This window comes from Sphaerodactylus townsendi, linkage group LG01 (assembly GCF_021028975.2).
Source record: "Sphaerodactylus townsendi isolate TG3544 linkage group LG01, MPM_Stown_v2.3, whole genome shotgun sequence".
Classification (NCBI taxonomy): domain Eukaryota; kingdom Metazoa; phylum Chordata; class Lepidosauria; order Squamata; family Sphaerodactylidae; genus Sphaerodactylus; species Sphaerodactylus townsendi.
Genome location: NC_059425.1, coordinates 48,880,058 through 48,893,548, shown reverse-complemented (window position 1 = coordinate 48,893,548; position 13,491 = coordinate 48,880,058). Strand labels below are relative to the sequence as shown.

The 13,491-nt window shown below is 41.0% G+C and overlaps 1 protein-coding gene across 2 annotated transcripts in view; it reads left to right on the top strand.

Annotated features, from left to right (window-relative positions):
- Positions 1-13,491, top strand: part of PRKCE (protein kinase C epsilon) — a 391,410-nt gene that overhangs the window by 363,450 nt on the left and 14,469 nt on the right. The window contains exons 12-15 of one of the 2 annotated variants that reach the window (XM_048482757.1): positions 2,641-2,779; positions 4,408-4,596; positions 7,721-7,867; positions 12,927-12,956. In XM_048482757.1, the coding sequence (XP_048338714.1) occupies positions 2,641-2,779; positions 4,408-4,596; positions 7,721-7,867; positions 12,927-12,941 (490 nt within the window). In that variant the 3' untranslated portion in view covers positions 12,942-12,956. The remainder of the gene's footprint in view (positions 1-2,640; positions 2,780-4,407; positions 4,597-7,720; positions 7,868-12,926; positions 12,957-13,491) is intronic. The other variant, XM_048482750.1, reaches the window with a different exon arrangement.

Here is a 13,491-nt window from a genome sequence, read left to right as displayed (position 1 = left end):
GGGGTTACTAATTGGTGATTTTGCCACGTGATTTTTGCCTTAGTTATGCCCCACCTCTCAGCAGTAGCGCACAGAACTTGAAGCAGTCTAGCAGGAGGTGCACCGGTGTGCGTGGCAGCCTGCACCTGTGTGCATTCGTTTCCCGCCCAAGGACCGGCGCAGCGGCTGCATTCTTGCCACAGCCCCGCCCAGGAATGCCCTGCCCCTGGAATGCCCGGCCACGCCCCTGTCGTGCCCCGCCCAGCCCCACTGGCGCTATGCCACAGTTTGAATCCCACCACCATGGGAACCTGTTACTAAAATTTTTGGATCCCACCACTGGTTACATACGTTTCTACCTTGCAACTTCCATAGACCTGGAGATCTGATCATGGCTCCCCCATGAAACTCTCCTTTGTTTTGACACTCAAAGTTGTCTTAAGCATGTCTATCTTGAAGTTTCATTTCTAGTTAACAGGGCCAAGCAAACTAGTTTTCAAGAATAAGGATGAAGAAAGTTAAATTGACAAATGAAAACTGTTAGAGCAAACTTTTTTTCTCTATTGCAGGCAAAATAGCCACCTTGTGGCCCCTTAAGGACTAGAAATATTATGTGGGTCAGAGATATTATGTGAAAGAGATCACATCTCTATTGTGAAATGTATAATACTTGTTCACATAATGGTAATTTAGATTGGGGTCATAAAGAAAGTGGGGATTGCACCCTTCACATCCCAGTCTATTTCAGTAATTGAAACCAGACTCCTTGTCACTGTTACTAGCCATCTCAATTCTTTGTTAAAATATGGAAATTGTAGGAAGAACTATCACAAAGCAACGCAGCTGAAAGGGATGTATTTCTTTTGTCAGCACATTATTTTAAGGAAACCCAGCGTTACAAGATAAGCCAAATATATGGCTTATTTACAGCCTGTCGCCGTCAACTGTGTGAAAAGTGTCATCTAAACAGATGTTGCAACTCTGAATTTTGCAACTCTATTTGTATTATTTACATCAGAATGTTTTCAGCTGCAAGGTTCCAATTGAATATAAGATTTTTGGTATTGCTTAACAAAGGCATGAGAGAGAGAGAGAGAGAGAGAGAGAGAGAGAATATCTGTGTGCAAGTTAGGAAAAGTATATATGTGAGAGTGAGCATCCATGCACATTCTTCATCCAGTTTTAAACTTGGCAGCTTAGAAGATTTCTCATTGCTGACCAATCTCAAGATTATCATTTATCTTCCATCAGCAATTCCTTCACAAGCTTAAAAAACTGCTTGCATGCTAAAATCTGTTGGTATTCATTTATCACATTAATTTTATTCTGTCCCCCACCAAAAGGGTGTTTATAATGTCACAACCAGTTGTACTCAACTGCACTGAGTGTACAAAGTTCCATTAAGTCACAACTGATTTATGGTGACCTCGTAGGATTTTCAAGACAAGAGACTTTCACTGCATTATCCATTTGAAAAGTATCAGCCAACCAGATTTGAAGAAATACAGCCAAAAACATTACCATTCCATTTGCAAAAGCCAGGCTGTTTCCTCTGGCTGTTTGTTATTGCATATAATTACTCTGGCCGTTTCCGCACGGCCCATTTATGACGGCCTGGGGGCGCCAAAAAAGGCGCCCCCAGGCCGCCGTTCGCACAGGCGTTGCAGCAGCGGCGACCTGACTCTTCTTCCCTCCCCCCAGGGTGGCGTCAAGCCGCCCTAAACAACAACCCTTTAAAGGGTTGTTGTTGGGGAGGGAGCGTCTTCCCGGCGGCGCGGTGCGAACCGGGCCGGGGAAGACGCTGTCTCGCTCTCCGCCCCACTCACGGTGTCATCCACTGCAGGCAGCGCAGCCCCGCCCACACTGTTCTCCGACCTCCAGGGGTCGGAGGGCAGCGTGGGCGGGGCTGCGACGCCCGCAGGCTTAATTTGAGGAGGACACCGTGGGGGGGGCAGGGGAGGGCGGAGAGGCGGCTCCTGCGGAGCCGCCTGCCGCCTGCCGCCTCCACTTCTCCCGTTCGCATGCTTAGCATGCGAACGGCTTGCTTCACGCCCCGACTCTTGGCGGCGTAGCATGCAAGGGAGGCCGCAAGGAAACGGCCTCTGTGAATAAACATTGCCTTTTGCTAGTGTGATGGTGACCCTTTATTTGGTCCCCAAGCTAAGCTTGTAAAAGGAGAAAAAGAGAGAAGCAATAGATGTTTGTATCCTATGCTGCTCACACTGTATCTCTGGGTAGGTTCTCCTTTGAAGGCAGGTGGTTGGCGTCAACACAAGGAAGACAACAAAAGGGAAAATGGCTGGTTCTGTACATGTTTCTGTTGAGTTACAAAGGCTGACAGTTATTGGCTTGCTCTGAGCTAACAAAGTACTTGGCTGCTCCTTTGAGCAAGTTCTGAGAAGCTTATTTCCTGCCTCCATGCCTAATAAAACTCTAATCCTACAAGGTATTATTAATTTTTTTAAAGACAAAACCAAGATTTTTTTTCAGGTGAACCCAACATGAAGGAAATAGGTGGGATCAAGGGTCCAAACTGATTAGGTGCTCAGAAATCTGTGACTGGCATTGCCAATGACTTTTAAAGTACAATTACAAGGGGTGGGGCAAGCCTCTTAGCCAGGCAGTAACATTTAATCTTTTTTTGCTTTGCTCTTGTTCTAGGGACCTGAAACTGGACAACATTCTTCTGGATGCAGAAGGCCACTGCAAACTGGCTGACTTTGGAATGTGTAAGGAAGGGATCTTGAATGGAGTAACTACTACTACGTTTTGCGGAACACCAGATTATATTGCTCCAGAGGTATCATACATTGTATTTAAATGCATGGGAGAGTAATTTAAACAACATATTTGCATAAAAGAGCAGTTCATATCCTGTGGCATTGCTGCCAGATTCATTCCACATGATTATCTTGTATGTGTTATGGACTTTTTGACAGTTGTCCCTCAGGACCCAGGATTTCACAAGTCTTCATCTCCTGAGATTGTAACAATTTCTGTAACCTCTGCAACATATTTTAATGTTACGGAGATTATAGCAGTTACTGCAGTTCCATGTACATATTTTCTTCTGGCCGATGTGTTGTTACTTAAATCAGTACACATGTTGGGTCCCTAATGTGCAAAACATCCTCTACACAGGTATGGTCAGACCTTGTCACTGTGGGAATTATTTAGGGATTCAGTGGCTAGTGTATACCAGAGACTTCCTCTGATACAGCACTCCAGTTAAGAAAAAAATGAGATAGAGAGAAATAATCTCAAACAAAATAATTTTTATTTCCATAACAAAATACAGAACTAGAAAAGTGAAATGTGAAAGAAAGCAGAAACATATAGGGTCAGGGAGTAGTATGATGATAGAAGGAGGAATGCTAAAGATGAGCATGGAGATATGGGCAAGCTTGGCCCTCTTCCAACCTATCCCATCCCATGATTCAGTGGTAGTGAGTTTAGGAAAGTTAACCCTTCTCCAACACTGATGTTGTGTAACACCAGGTCCATTAATAATAAGGCTGGGACCGTGCAGGATTTCTTTGTGGGGCATCGAGTGGACCTGACATACATGACTGAGACCCAGGCAAGAGAGGGTGAAGAGGTCACCTTGAAAGAGATGACTTCCTCAGGTTTCTCATTCCTCCACCAGTCCTGGATAAAGGGGAAGGGGGAGTGGCAGTGTTGACACAAGAAGCTGTCTCCATCATGGGACTCTCCACCCCATATATTCCAGCTGTTGAATGTGTAGGCCTGGCATCGGATACTGAAGCAAGTGTATTGACAGCCTGACACACCAATAGCCTGCCAGGGCTGCTGGAGGTAATATCAAGCTGGGCCTTAAAATTCCCAAGGTTGCTAATCCTGGGGGAGTTCAGCATCCATGCAGATGATGCTCCCTCCAGACAGGTCACGAATCTGGTGTCATCCATGGCAGCACTGGGATTCTCCCAATTTGTATCAGGACCAATGCATCAAGCAAGCCACACCTTTAATTTAATTTGGGTGGAGGTGGATATGGTACTGATCTCTACCTATAGAGTGCCATGACTGGACCATAACACCATGAAAGCCCATCTAGGAATATCAAACCCTACTCATTGGATGAACTGATAGAAGATTGTCACAACTGTCTCAGAAGCCATTAGTGAGATCTTTCCCAATGTCCTCTCCATTCCCACCCCAAATTAGCTCTTTGGAGATGAGGAGGAAAAAGCAGGAACTGAGATGACTAGAGTATGGCAAAGAACTCCTTATGAAGTGGCAAGAACATCTTATTGGACACTTATGAAGATGGTGGTGAAAACTGTGAAAAAATAGTATAAAATGTAACCCCTTTCTTTTTCACATCAAAGAGAATGGGAGTTTCTGATCAGTCTGTCAATCTTGCGCTCTCTGTCTCTTTCCCTCTGTCTTTCCTGATTTCTCTAACAGATTCTCCAGGAATTAGAATATGGTCCTTCTGTGGATTGGTGGGCTCTGGGTGTTCTTATGTATGAAATGATGGCTGGTCAACCTCCCTTTGAAGCTGATAATGAAGATGATCTTTTTGAATCCATTCTCCATGATGATGTGTTGTATCCAGTGTGGCTTAGCAAAGAAGCTGTTAGCATTTTGAAAGCTGTAAGTTGGGCTGTCACTCTTTTTTCCTACTTAAAAATGAATTTCCCTGCAGTAGTTTAAGAACAGTTTACCACTGGGAGTTCAACTACAGTTCAGAGTGCCACTGTCAGTAAAATGGGATCTGGGATGAATTACACATCTTGTGGGAAAGGGACAAGATGTTTGTGTTCTTTGCAGTTTTATACCGTATAAATGTGTGCTCTTGAGAATTATATTTCAGGAAGAAAAAAATTCTCAAGCAATCTGAACTGTTGTATTGGTCTGATATGTCATACTGAGTGGCTGCTTTAGTGGGGAAAAGATTCTGTAATTAAAGAAACATTGGCTGTATGTTTATGTTAGACTCCTAACCAGAATACACTGAGCATTTTCACAGTCCAATTCTAAAGTGGGTTTTTTGGAAGGAAGTCTGAATGGGTTGGATTCATACTAATGTAGCCATAGGTTCAAGGATTTCCACCCACAGGTGCAATTTCCTGCCTCCTGCCTCTTGTGGCTGCCCAAAAACATACTCCCGGTTATTTTTTTTAATTTAACAATCACATTAAAAGGTCATATTCAGTGCCATTAACATGTGGTCAGTAACCCACAATATTCCAGCCTACTTGCTAAAAGAGAGAATGATTCTTCATATAATATACTTTATACATTAGTACCTTGAGGTCTCTATATCTATCACAAGCATATTTCTAAAGGTATTACAATTCAAAAATGTATTTGTTTAAAGATAATTGTGCATTAAATTAAAATTATATTTATACTGTTCCAAATCTGTATAACTAATTCTGAACCCAGCCTTAGTGTGTGGATCAAAACATCCACTCTACAGGACCAGGGATGGATGGGAATTTTTTCCCCAAATGTTTGCAAGAATCTGATATTAAAAATACATGGTGCTGTTAAACCTCCCCAGAATGTTAGAAGCAATATTTGTAACATACCAGGAATGCTACCTCAAAATCTCAGTAACCATTTTGGAGGACTGCCTTGATTAGTGTGGTGGGAGACTAAAAAAAGATTTTTGAAAAAGGATAAGAGGAAAGATGGAAGAAGGGAATGGGGGCAGAGGGAGGGGGAAAGCTGAAGAAGAAAGGTGGGTAGGATAGAAGAAAAGAAAGGTGCTGCAGGAGGAGGGAAGGTGGGAGGGAGAGAAGGATGCAGAGAAAGCAAAGATATTGGCAGCTGCCAGAAAGAGGGAAAGTGAAGATGGTGGAAGTAATACTGAGGAAAGGAGATCCCTCACAAGCTCACTGGTATATTGTAAATCCATGCTAATTCCAAGTGATATGAATGTATTGTTGAAGGCTTTCATGGCCGGATTCAACTGGTTATTGTGGGTTTTCCGGGCTGTGGTCTACCAGACCACATCCACACAACCCGGAAAACCCACAACAACCAAACTGATATTAGTTTCTTGGTGCCTTACAAGTGCTCTTGGGAACTCTAATTCTGTGAGGACTCTCTCAAAGATTTCCAGCACTCTGACAAAGTTGCCCTCGACAGTTGTTGACTTTGTAAGAGCTCTGTGTCCTTGACACATGTTCAACTGGATTGGAGCCCTTGTTTAAATTTTATCATGGCTGAGGAATTTACTGCTGCTAATATTTGAAGCATCCCTAACTCAGTTGATTTTGCTGAGGAGGAACATCCACACATTGTTTCAGATCTTAATCTTGAATCAGCTGAGGTCAATAGAGTTACATCATATGGGAAGAATCTTAGTCCGTTGCATTTAGCTTCCCCCCCCCCCCCCCAAAAAAAAAAGCTTTTGCTATAGTTTTAGTTTTAGTTCAGTGCTTGAAACTTGTGCCCTTCATCTTGTAGCTGCATTCAGTTAACAGGAGAGCAGGAAGACCAGAGGAAATGTAGAGGCGTCTGTATACTTGACTGCCAAATATTAACAAGGGATTAGTTTTGGAACATTTGGTTTCCTCACATTGTATTCTTAAATACAGATTTTGTTCTCCAGGCACTGTAAATCAGACCCCTACCAAGATTTAAACTGCAGTTTTAAGTAGCTTTTGCAGAATGCTTGTTTTCTGTTCAATTTTTGTTTTGTGTGTAATAGTTTGCAAATCCTCTTCTCAATTTTTTTTAAAAAACAAGCAAAGCTAAAATATTTACAGTCTTCCCATTAATTTCAGATTTTTGTTGCCAGTGTTACAACCTTGAAGATCAGGATGGAAGTTATTAAAATGTCTAAATAACTCATGGCCTTCCTGGAATTAAAAAAAATAGGTTTAGGGTTGATTAGTGGAGAAAGTCTCAGATTCAAAACCTCAGTATCAGCAGCTAAGGATATTGGAAAGCTGTGCTAGAAAAGTTCTCCACCTCTGCCTCTGGAGAGGAATAGACAGTAGTAGGCTCAATTATCTGCATCAATATAAGACAGCTTTATACAGTTGTATAGGGTAATGGTATTAAAGGAGAATGTGCAGTGTGCCTTTCCCTTAGCACTGAGTGAGCCTTACAGGCAGAAAGCATCACTCTAGCCCCTTCCGCACACGCAAAATAATGTGTTTTCAAACCACTTTCACAACTGTTTGCAAGTGGATTTTGCTATTCCGCACAGCTTCAAAGAGCACCGAAAGCAGTTTGAAAGTGCATTATTCTGCATGTGCAGAATGAGCCTCTGAGTCAGGTATAACCTTTAGAGTTATACTGTAGTATGTGGCATAAAGAATGGAATGGTACCTTGTCTTCAGGTCTGTGGGTATGAACTGTGAACACAGCAAACCAGTGTTTGAAAACACATGTTTTTCAACTGCCACACTCATCAAATGACCAGGATCATTTGTGGTTGGTTGCTGTATAACATGTGAAATTATCTTATTCGGCCCAGGAAAGACTGCATTGAAAGACACATTTAGTCACCCTGGAATATCCTTAGTTAAGTAGTCAGATAAACATAGGTTATGATTTTTTGTAGACTACAGTGGCAAGGCAGGAAGCAGCACCAGAAATACCACCCTTCAGAGAAGCATATTCCTACTTTAGCTGAATACCTTGGAGGGCTTTCCCTCCTCTCCCAGACCCTTGGCCTACATCTCATTAACCACTTCTCAGGTGCAATTTGCCAACAGTTAAATAACGTTTGGCATATAAATTTGTGTTTCTTCTCTAGTTTATGACAAAGAATCCAAATAAGCGACTTGGCTGTGTGGCGTCACAGAATGGTGAGGATGCTATTAAACAACACCCTTTCTTCAAGGAAATTGACTGGGTTCTTCTAGAACAAAGGAAAATCAAACCACCCTTCAAACCTCGGATTGTAAGTAGCAATCTGAATATGATTGTGTGTGTGAGAGAGTTTGACAGAAAATATGGCAATGCTGATTTCCTTTATGATATTAAGACTGTAATACTTCCACAGAATTGAAAAACCAAAATAGCAAACATTAGGCATTGTGGCAAAAAGAATAAAGCTGATGGGTACTTCAGAGGTGAGTCTCAGGGTCGTAATAACTATTCAATCTGTTTTTATTACAAATTCAATAACTCATTGAATCCTCTTTGCTCCAAGTGAGTTCTCACATGAAATCATTGCTGTTGGCATTTGATAGCTTCACCATCTAAAACTTCAGTTTTAGAGACCATCTAAAACTTCACCATCTAAAACTTCAGTTTTAGAGAGTTCTGGCATTCCAGACCATCACCTCTTATCATGCCATGAGGGGAAGAACAGCTAAGATGTTATATGTTGCATCTCATCCATCAAACTTTCATCTAAATGTGAGAATATACCCTCAATACCTAAGGATATATCTGGCTGAATAATTTTTTCCCATGCTGGAATCTGCATTCTTTCCAAATATAACAACATTCTTTGAATAATGGAACAATTTAGGATGTCTGCTTTGAGGGCCATGTTCTTGATCTGTATTAAACTTATGAACTAATAAAAATTTAGAGCAAGTAAAAAAATTCATAGTGGTCCATGTGAAGGGCACGTATATGGAATACTTCAGTGTTTTTAAGTAAACTTATCTATTGGCAAACCGTCCAAATCCAAGCAAAAACTTTTCAGATTTCTTTCTTTTCTTCTCAGTTCAAATTGTGTTTATTTCAACTTTAAGTTATCTGGTAGCAGTTTGTGAATTTTGTGGAAATTAGTATTTAGACAACATGCCCCAATATCTTCTTCACCATATAGCTGCCATTGGTGCATATAATTATACTTTGTTCTTTTTTTTATGAACTTCGGAATACTTTGTTCTTCTTTCAGTTGTTTCTCCTTTGTTGCATTGATGGTGGATTGTTGTTGTTTTTGGTTAACTGATGAAGATTCTAAATTAGAGCAACAATTATTCCAGCTTGTAGTTCTGTGAGACTTCTGTAGACTGTTCTTCAGTTTCTGTTGAGCATAAATATATTATCCCTGTTGATGAAGTATGTTTATAACAGTGACTGTGTGTTTCAGCCCCTTTCACTATATTTAGAGGGTTGTTTGTCTTCAGCCTCTATCATGTTGTTGCACCCTCCTCATATTGCTTGAACTATTGACAGCTGGTGCTTTCCATCTGTTCTTTACATATTCTTCACACTCAGTTTTATTTTACAAATTGGTGCCATTTGATCATAAGCAAGACTGTTTGTCCTGCATTGGTTTCTGTCCTATTCTAACCCTCTCTTGATTCCAAGTCAGTCAGAAAAATTTTGGTAAAAAGAGCAGTAGGAGCTGAATGCAGAGTGAACTCACTTGCATTTCCCTGTAATTGGTTTCTATTTTGCCTCTACCAGACGATGATGAGGCATGTCATTTCCTGGCACTTATTCATACATTCTTTTCCCTCTAGCATGATTTCTCATTTTTGTTCTTATGAACGAGAACACTTAAGGCTGGAAATGATTCCAGTCTTGCCAGGCAGGAGGGAAGTAATGCTTAAAGTAGGAAGTACAACACTTCTGTCCATTTGCCTCTGACTTCAACATGCTGCAGCTCAAATGGTTGGACACAGAAGTGCTGGTATGCTTTCCCTGTAGGCATGGGAGTTCTTTTTGGTGACATAAACTACTTCACACTCTTGTCTGCCTTGGCTGGATTTGATCAGCCTCCTAGTTCTAGTGAAAAATAGTAAAGCAACTCTAGGGTATGCTTCTGCTTGCTACAACCATATTAAGTGTTCCCACAGGCTCCATGCTGGCTTCTTGCTCTCCATATCCATGTGGCGTCATGTATTTGCTCCCTACCCACCACATAAGATTCTTTTTCATTAGTCCTTCAAACATTGGGATAGCCTGTAAATGACTTTCTGGAAAACAGGAAAGGAAGTAACAGGTACATTAAGGCCTTGTAGCCAGACTGGACAACATGGAAAGCCAGTAACCCAGAAAATACCAGTGTGGTTTAGTGGTTAGATTGTTGGACTAGTTCTGGGGGAGATCACATCATTCAGCCATTATATGTTCTGTGGGCCATCTATTCTCAGTCTAACCTATTTCACAAATTGTTGTGAGATTAAAATGCAGAAGGCAAGAACTCTATATGCCACCCTGAGCTTGCTGAAGGAAGGATGAGGTTAAAAAAAACAGCACATGAATCCTTCAATCACCACTCTGTTCAATTTGGTGGAGTGTTGTTCCTTTGAATAAACACAGCTCATAGTAAAAGCAACAGGTACATGCAACATGTATCCCCTACAGCCAATTACACTGTTTCAGGGTGTTCTTATTTATTTTCTGGCCACAGAAAATAGTGGGGCTTAGCCACTGCTGTAATGTGATCCTGCAGTCTTTGGCCCAGATCCAAAAGAGTTAATTCTGCTTAAATTGGGACAAGCGATTGCAATTACCTTCAAGTCCCGTTAATGTTGATAGGGTATAACTTGCTTTCTGTGGATCAGGCAGCTGTTCTTCATTGACACCATGTTCTCTACCCTCCTACCAACCAGGCACTTCAGGGCCTCAAGCACCAGGGTCCACCAATCATAAGATTTCACCTCAGTATTTTAATTGCTTTTGTCTTTGCTAGAAATTGATAGATGCTAATAAAATTTAGCACTTATATGTTTAAAAGACCTGCCCTCCCCCTTTTTATTCATTGGTAAGTGTCTTTTTGTTGATCTCATAATAACTCAAATGCTCACAACTATTTGGCTTTGAAAGAGAGACTGACCCTACATGCCTTATTGGTAAAAAAAAATTATGCTTAGCCACTCAAAAACCAAAGATAAGGAAGTCTAACAGTGCAATCCAGAACAGAGTTACTCCAGTCTAAGGCCATTGAAGTCGATAGGCTTAGACTGGAGTAAATGGGTTCTGAATTGCACTGTAAGATATTCTTCTTTTTTTAATAAAGATACTTTCAGGTGAGTAGAAGCCTGTATTAGTAGAATAAAATTTGAGTCCAGGAGCAGCATACATGACCAACAGAATTTTCCAGAGCACAAACTTTCGTGAGGCAAGGCAAGCCTTCCTTCAGAGTTTTGTGGTCCCCATGTGGAGTTGTCAACACGTAGGCCTGGAGGGGAAAAGACCTGTCTCTTTAATAAAATTGTAATGTGCAAAAATGGGTAGTTCAAGCTCTTCATGGCATGGAGGTAAAGAAAATCACCTGGTCAATAACATCCCGGTAAGCTTCTATTAAAGAGATGGGGCACTTTTTTCTTTAAAGAGAGACAACCCTACTCTCATGGAGTTCCACATCATTCACTCTGTTCTACTGGTGGAAAGACGACTTCTTGCTGGTATGGCAAGTCTTCCTGTAGCTTCCTTCCTTAGAAGCCCTGTAGAGTTAAACAGTTCAAGACTCTCTGCGGACTAAAGATGGATCTCTGGGGCCTTAGTCAGACTAGCGATCAAATAGAGAAAACCCTGCACAGCAAGAATCAAATGATAATAACATACAAACAGATGAGTATAGTAACGCTTAGTTGAGACTTCATATTCTGAAAGGTAAGGAGGGAATCAGGGAAATAGCATCTGAATAAGCTTGCTGTTAAATCTTTCTATACGGGGAGCCAGTATGGTGTAGCGGTTAGCATGTTAGACTAAAACTAAGGGGTCCTAGCTTCAAGTCTCCTATTTGCTTTTGACGCCCACTGAACAGTCAATACCTCTTAGCCTCATGCAATTCACATGGTTGCTGTGAGGATCGGGAGAGTGGGAGCATGGGCAAGATGAAAACCCATTAAAAATTCTAAGCCAGCGATTTGTGATCCACAAAGCCTGACAGTCTGCCAGCAGCACTAGGCCTGCCAGATGCTTAACAGTCTTCTTGTTTGAGGGATCCTTGGCCGGCAGCAAAAACAGTTTTATAAAGATGCTGTCATACGTTATTTGAGGACTGCATTTGGCTTGATGGGTCAGAAGTTGCTGAGTTCTTATCTAAGGGAAAGTGTTTTTGGGATTGCTTCATTAGGCTGTCCTGTTCTTACCTTTGTTGCAGAGTGAAAGATATTTTTGTCCTCTTGCTTGAATGAAATTATAGTTATCATAGCCTTGTCTATCATTGTTGTATTCTAAATGCCTATATGTTTATTTCCTTCAAATCTATCCTTGTAGTTTTCTTTCTCCTTGTAAGTCTTGTCTTAAGGATGCCAGCAAAGTGTTTGATGTTCAATTTTGTGCTGCAGCAAAAGTTTAGATTTGAATAGCCCCACCACCAGAACAAAATTTCAAAAGTAGCCAGTATGCATTCCTGTCAAGTGCTGGCAACCAATGCAGAAGTGCTTTCTTTTACAGCAAGAACAAAAAAAATTACCAGATTTTCATGAATGCATTTGAGAACCGTCCAAGCATTTTTCTGCATGCCTACAAATTCACAAAATCTGATGAAATACAAATATTTCCTCCAGAGTAAACAGTGACTTGTGCAGACAGATGTGCATATCAGATTCAGCTGCACTTTGGCAGGGGCGGGCCTTTGTTGGGCAGAAAGGTGGCATAGAAATTAAATAAATAACAATGTATCAGTGGATTGCTGCAGAAAAAATCAGTGCTTGGGTATTAAAAAAATGTTGCAGCAGATACCACTTTGTAAAGCAATGTGGCTGGAATCCTTAAAGAGGGACTTTCTTTCTGGAGACAACATTTTAAACAGAAATAGATCTATGGAAAATTTGCCATGTTTTAAAACTTTATTTGCTGATGAACCAAAATATTTGTGCATTTTTAACTTGGGCTTTCTGTTTTGCTGCTCTGAAGTCATAATTTTGCACATGCAAATTTCTTACTAGACCTATCTTGGGTTTAGGATTATGACTTTGCAGATTTTTGTGACAAAGGAATCCCTTCTTAAAATGCAATATCCTTCAGTAATTCTTAACAGAAACACCAGAAATTATTGGCCAAGTACATTACTTTTTGTGTGAATGTTCTCTCTTTTCAAGTTTGCTTCAGTGTGAATGTCCCTCTTTAAGGTAAGGCCTACACTATGGGAAAAATGTCCAGGTAGGTCCATTTTTAGGCCTATTAACAAACCTGAGGTGTCTCTCCAGTTTCATAATATATTTCCATTCACTCATCCAGGTGCATGGCAATTGGCGTTTAGCAAGAGAGACATGCAAGGGGCTGTACTGCATGCAGTTGCATGGAATGTATTTGGCTCAGATCAACTTTGGGCAGTGAGGTCAACCCATGTACCATTGTACAAAACGCAGTTTCATTTATTCCCAACCTTCCTTCGTATTCACAAGGATTCCAACATCATGAAGCTCTTCTCATGACCTGATCAATGTCTGGTCAATGTATTAAAAGTTATGGTGTAATTTTATATATATATATATATACACTTGTTCATTGTCTGTTAGTGTTAGAGCTGTAGTTCCCAAATAATGACTAAGAGAGAACTGTTAGTGTGCCACATGAAACATACTAGCTGTATAGTTAATGTTCCTGCAAGCTCCTAATCACCCACTTACCACAGAAACTACTACTGTAAACTCCGTGCCAGTC